This window comes from Monoraphidium neglectum (genome assembly GCF_000611645.1).
Source record: "Monoraphidium neglectum strain SAG 48.87 unplaced genomic scaffold scaffold01239, whole genome shotgun sequence".
Classification (NCBI taxonomy): Eukaryota; Viridiplantae; Chlorophyta; class Chlorophyceae; order Sphaeropleales; family Selenastraceae; genus Monoraphidium; species Monoraphidium neglectum.
In genome coordinates this window covers 9,965-15,898 of record NW_014012389.1, presented here as the reverse complement: position 1 = coordinate 15,898, position 5,934 = coordinate 9,965, and the positions used below count along the sequence as shown (strand labels likewise).

General features: G+C 63.4%; 2 protein-coding genes across 2 annotated transcripts; one reads left to right on the top strand and one right to left on the bottom strand.

The window, feature by feature from the left end:
- Positions 1 to 355: 355 nt before the first annotated feature.
- On the bottom strand, positions 356 to 2,195 carry MNEG_7150 (hypothetical protein; the record flags this gene model as incomplete). Its single annotated transcript, XM_014044378.1, has 6 exons — positions 356 to 514; positions 678 to 769; positions 972 to 1,092; positions 1,301 to 1,481; positions 1,695 to 1,834; positions 2,040 to 2,195. The coding sequence occupies 6 exons, from the start codon at positions 2,193 to 2,195 to the stop codon at positions 356 to 358; spliced, it is 849 nt and encodes a 282-aa protein (XP_013899832.1).
- Positions 2,196 to 3,555: 1,360 nt separating this feature from the next.
- On the top strand, positions 3,556 to 4,860 carry MNEG_7149 (hypothetical protein; the record flags this gene model as incomplete). The annotated part of the gene is made up of 2 exons (XM_014044377.1): positions 3,556 to 3,687; positions 4,021 to 4,860. 2 exons carry the CDS (start codon positions 3,556 to 3,558, stop codon positions 4,858 to 4,860), a joined length of 972 nt encoding a protein of 323 aa, XP_013899831.1.
- Between the last annotated feature and the right edge of the window lie 1,074 nt (positions 4,861 to 5,934).

Sequence of the window (5,934 nt, the reverse complement as noted above, 5' to 3'; positions counted from 1 at the left end):
TTGCTGGCCGCACTGACCGCCCGCCGTATCGTGCCGTGCACGGCTGCAAAGCATGGCCTCTCACATCCAGGGGTATTTTGGGGCGCGTGGGAGGTGCGGTGTAACACAGAGTTTGAAGCGGGACACAACATCACCAACTGCCTGCTCGACACGAGTGCGGAAGGGTTACATCGCGGCAAGTGGTTGCTTTGATACAAGCCAACAGGTCGACTACAAGCGAGGTGCGAAAAGGAAGAGGAGGCCGCGGTGCAGCGGCGCTGCCGCGGCAATCAGGATGCTTGAGCGTGGGGAAGGGGTCGTGGACGAGGCACACCGCGGTGGCTGGCTGGGACCAGGCCCCTTGAGCTGGTCGGCATCACTGCTGCCGGGGCGACCGGGGCGGCTGCTGCTGCTGCTGCTGCTGCTGCTGCTTCTGCGCCGCCGCGCGCTTCCACGGTTGCTTGGGCGCCGGCCCGCCTTGCGCGGCGGCCGCCGCCGCCTCCCCGGCCTCCTCCGCAGCGATGCCGGCCGCCAACTGCGCCGCGACAGGCACACGTAATAGAAAGGGAAGGGGGTCATCAGGAAAGGTAGCGTCACGGCGCGTATGATTGCACAACACATCAAGTGCACGGCCAGCAAGCGGCGCGGGAATTGGAAAGGCCACCCTCTGCCGCCGTGCAGCCCCAGCCCCCACGCACCTGCTGCCACTCGCCCAGCAGACCCTCGCGGCTCATCTTGCCCTTGCCGCCGCTGCTGACATTAGAGATCATTTTCCCGATGCGCCGGCGGCCTGGGCGGGCGGTGGCAGTGGGAGCAACGTGTCAGGTGCACTGCGCAGGAGCCAGATCGCCCCAGCCTGGAGGCGGCTTCCACGTGCACGTGGTGCAGCGGCCGCCGCTCTGGACCCCCACAGCCAAGCGGAGCCCCTGCCCCGCATGAAGGCAGGAGCCGTGCGGCAAGCGACGCGAACACTGGGCACCCCCGCCGCTCACTGCGGCTGGCGTTGGCCTCTCGCTTGGCGGTCGTCGTCGCCAGCAGCTGCTGCCGCTTCTCCCTTTGCTCCATCCGCTTCTCACGCCACACGGCAGTCTTGCCGGCGCTCTCGTTCGCAACCTGCAGCGCGCGACGTTTCCAGCCGCTCAGACCTCAAGCATCGCAAGAGTCTTGTGACAGTGCGGATTCAGATACCCAGGCGCTGGCGCGCTGCCGTCGGCGCTACAACCGTCCGGCCGTCCGGTGGGCGCGGCGCCGCAGGTGCAGCTCTAAATGGCAGCGAGTGCTTCAATGGCGGCGCTCCGTCCCCCACAAGCGAGATTCACACCTGCAGCAGTGCCGCAGCCTCAGCATCCCCCTCCGCAAACAGCAGTGTCCCGCCCTTCGTCTGCAGCAGCACACCGCCGCTGTCGGCGGACAGCGACGCGGCGACCGCGGCTGCGGCGTCCGCGGGGCCGTTGATCTGGACTTTGACCAGTTTGTGGGCCCTCAGCAGCTCGCATAAGGACCTGGAGATTGGGATAGGCAACAAGATGTCATGTAATCTGTTCCTTTATAACGGCAATCGACATACTGTACTGCAGGTGAGCTATTCAAACCGTGGACTCGGCTGCGATCAGGGTGCGGCGTGCGCCAGGCGCAGCTTGGCACTGCCACGCGGCGGAGCGTCTGCCGCGGCACGAAGCGGCCCGCGCGTGAGCGCCGTCCATTGGGCGCCGCACCTGCCGTGAGCCTCGGTCGCTCCAGACTTGCCGAGGCGCAGCAGCGCGCGCGACACGCTGTCCCAAAGCAGGCGCTGCTGCTCGTCTGTGAAGGCGCTGCTGCTGGCACCGCTACTTGTAGTGGGCGCTTCTGCGTCCTGCTGTGGGGGCGTCGAAGGTTGCGGCGTTCGCACGGCAGCGGCGGCGGCGGCGAGTGTGGCGAGGGGCGCGGCGGCCGCAGACGGTGGCGCGCAGCAAAGCAGCATGAAGGCCCCGGGTGCAGAAATGGGTTTTGGCATGCGATCGAGGTTCAATGTATGGTGTTGGCAGTGGCAAAAGCGTTCGCCATGCCACGCTGGGCCTCACCGCGGAGGCGCACACGGCTGAAGGTGCCGAGCGGGTGCCTGTCCACTTGTGAGGCTGTACTACGCGAGCAACAGCAACATATCTGCAGGGGCCCGCCCGTGTCAACGTGCGGGTGTGCGATGCTGCCGCGCCGCGGCCTGAGAGCAGAAAGGCCATTTCGATGGAACAGGTGTTTGGATATAAATCTGATATGTGGTGCAAGGCGCACGCATATAAAGCACTTCACGTCCGAGGCACTCATGCTGACCTGCGAGCACAGCACATGTACTGTAGATGAGGCACGCCGCAGGCCAGGCGCTCCGATGTCAGCAATCACATGCGAGTGTGGTCACTGCAAACATTACATTGTTGCGGCCTTGCCACGGGCAGCGCAGGGCTGCTGCATGTTTCAAATTGACTTGTTGACCGCCGACTGCCCCCCACAACTCTGGCCGGCTCCGCTAGGGCGCCGCTCATCTTTCAGCGCGGCCATGTAGCAGCGCCCCGATTTTTGAAGCCATCCAGGTGTTGGGGCATAACGACGGCCTCCGCTGAGGCGGCTTGTTGCAAGCGCTTGAGGGTGCTGTGCGCCGCACAAACCCAGGACGAGCATAGGCATGGTGAGCGCTAGCAAGCATGAATATGCGTGGTGCTGGCCAGCTGCATTACACTGACGCTTCACGGAGTCTGGAAAGCATTGAATTTTAGGGGCGCCCCTTCCGCCCATGGCAGGCCCCATGCCACGATACAACGGCAGAGCGCAGGGGTGGGCGGTTCCGGGGTCGCTGCCACCAACCCTGCGGATCTCCGGGGGCGGATACTTCAAGCTGGTATCTTCATATAATTGTGTGTTGGCTTTCTAAAGGTGCCTATCAGTGCTTCGCGGCGCACGTTCAACTGATTGAGGCGGCACCGCCTGCGAGTCTGACATGACCGGCACCAGCACACATGACTCACGGCCCCTTTCTGCGGTCAGCCCGGCCTCAAAGCCACAATGGACTTTGTTTTCCTGTTATTATTGTCTTCCTATTCTGCTTTTTGACCCTGTAATCTCTTTGACTATTCCGGACGTCTTGTACTACTCGCGCCAAGGATCCGAGCAGCTAGCCTTGGCCTGTTCTGTATCAAATCATGCCTTCAAATATTATTGATCTCAGCGATAACGCACCTACCCAGGTGACACATGTCGCCCACCTTGATAGATGGCGGCCGCTTCCCCCGCCCCCTGTGCACGCCGTCGCCCCCCCCCTGCTCCTGCACAATGCGCAGCGCAGCACTCTTGGCACGATTGTATTGTTCTAAACACAACTGATATCAGTATGGGCCCATCTGATCTGAGACCGCTCTGCACGCTACACCCTTGTCAAAAAGTCATGGCAATCCTCTCACCCCCCCCCCCCCACTCACCTGCACTGCATTGTTGACCGATGCCGGCCTTCCCGCTCACGTGCCCCCCCCCCCCGAGCAGGACTGCAGGCAATCGCCTAGCAGAAGCTGCAGCCCCCAACCACTGGCCGCCGAGGCGGTCGCCGCCGCCATGGCGTCCCTTATGCTCGCGGCCGGCCAGGAGCCCGGTGCCAGCGGCGGCCCGCCGACCACGCCCACGGCCGTGGTGGGCGGCGGGCAGCAGCTGCCGGTTCACCTGGCTGCATCGCAGGGCGCCTGCGAGGTGAGATACTCAGTTGCTACTCACGAGTGCCCGTGTCCGTACTGTACCAAAGATCAGTGCGCATCCATATGTCTTGCCGCCTGTCTTAGCTGCCGTAGTCCGACCGGTGTATGCTTGGTGCAAAGGCCGCCGGCGGACGGAGCAGGGGTGGGACAGGGCCGCTGAAGACCGTATTGGCAGTAAAGCAGCAGCAAAAGAGCAGTTGACAACAGCGCAACGACAGCAATCATCCATTGTTTTGCCACCCTCATCACCATCGCTACTTGACTGGGTCAAATCCCACGCACTAACTTCACAACACTTTGCTGTGCCACACCCACACTCGAACCGCAGGAGCTGGAACTGCTCCTGTCTTTGCCTGGCGCCGCCGCCGCCGTCGACGCCCGCACCGCCGCCGGCGCCACCCCCCTGATGCTCGCCGCCGCCCGCGGCGGCTGCGCCCGCTGTGCGCGCCTCCTGCTCGCCGCCGGCGCCGACCCCGCCGCCGCGGACGGTCGCGGCTGGGCGCCGCTGCACGCGGCGGCGCGGCGCGGCCACGAGGGCGTGCTGCGCGCGCTGTGCTCGTCGCCGGGCGCTGACCTGGATGCGCGGCTGCCGGACGGCTCGGCCGCACTGCTGCTCGCGGCTGAGCACGGCCACGCCGGCTGCATCGAAGCTCTGCTGGAGGCGGGGGCGCACCCGTTGACCGCTGACGAGGACGGGTGGACGGCAGGTCACTGGGGAGCATTCAATGGACAGGAAGCGGCCCTGGAGAAGTGGGTGGGCGGCCTCGGGGCGGGGGGCGCCGCTGCGGCCGCTGCTGTCGCGGCCCTGACGGCGGACGGCGACAGCGCTGCTGACCTGGCGGCTCAGGAGGGGCACGAGGGGGCAGAGGCGCTGCTGCTGCGCGCGGCGGCGGCGGCGTTGGCCCGGCTGAGCGATCGCAAGGCAGAAGACAATTGGGCAGCAGATGATGCCGCCCCACACGGCGATCAGCAGGAGTGGGACATGGCCAGTGAGGCAGACGCGCCGAAAGAGCGGCAGCGCAGAAGCTTCAACCTGACCGCCGTCGCAGCAGTGGGTGGTGGTGGCGCAGCTGCATCCGCAGCCCCGGCCATAAATGTGTTGTCTGATCCGCTGATGCAGGCGGCGCCAATTGTGGCCACTCAGGGCAAAGTTGAGGGTTTCCCGTGATGTCCCCTTATAAGCACTGCCCGTCAATTTTGCCCCCACGCCACCGCCACCGTGGTGGCGGCGGTGACACGAACCAATCGAGTGCATTGGCAGGATTGCTTCGACCCATGCAAGTCTGCAGAGGTGTGTCATGGGCACATGAAGTGCACTGTGCCTACCCTCCTACCTCCAAACCGGCATTGCTGGCCGCGTCCTGCAGCATATTGTGCAGGAGAGCAGCAGCAATTTGAGATGTCTGCATGAAGAGTATTTACAGCCTGTTGCATTCCGTGATTCTGCTTGAAAGTCAAGCATGGTACAACTGGTCATTTTGGGTCAAGCATGGTGCACCTGGTAATTTTTTGTTTACTTACGATTGACCGGACGAGCAATTCCAACTCAACATGTCCAGATGGCTGGCTGTCAATCAATCAAGCCAGAGGCGGTGAGAGTGTTGAGCAAGTAGCATGTGCTTCATGCGCCCAAGTGCAGACTGGTAGTGAGGAGAGCACAACCCTCACACATTGCTGAAACCTGCTCCCTTGATTATATGTAACGCTAAGCACGCTGGACACTGGTACTGCATCAGGCACATTGTGGTCATGGTCAAATCTTTGCGACCACTTGCTGCTCAACAAAGTCCACAAATGGTCAAAGCCCACCCAGTACTCAGCGCTCCGCCAACGTCACTGATGACGCGCCACATGAGCATCCCCTGTATCAAAGCTGCCCTGCCGCCGCGTTGCCGCCGTAAAAACAAAGTAGCAGTGAGCGCCGGCCGCCACCCTGGCAGGGCCCCAGCGCATGCCGACCCGCCTGGCAACGGGGCTGCTGGCGTCTGGCGCTCAGGCCGCCGCCTGGGCGCGTGCGAGGCGGCTGTACATTGCTGTGGCGAGGTAGAGGGCCACTAAGATGTCATCAACCCACCTGCGGCAGTTCGCAAACATGTGCATCCGATGTGATAAAGGTTCATGTAACGTAATGCATGTGATGCATGCGAACGTGTGTGTGTGTGTGTGTGTGTGTGTGCGTGCGTGCGTGCGTGCGTGCGTTCGTTCTTGCGTGCGTGCGTTCGTGCGTGCGTGCGTGTGTGCG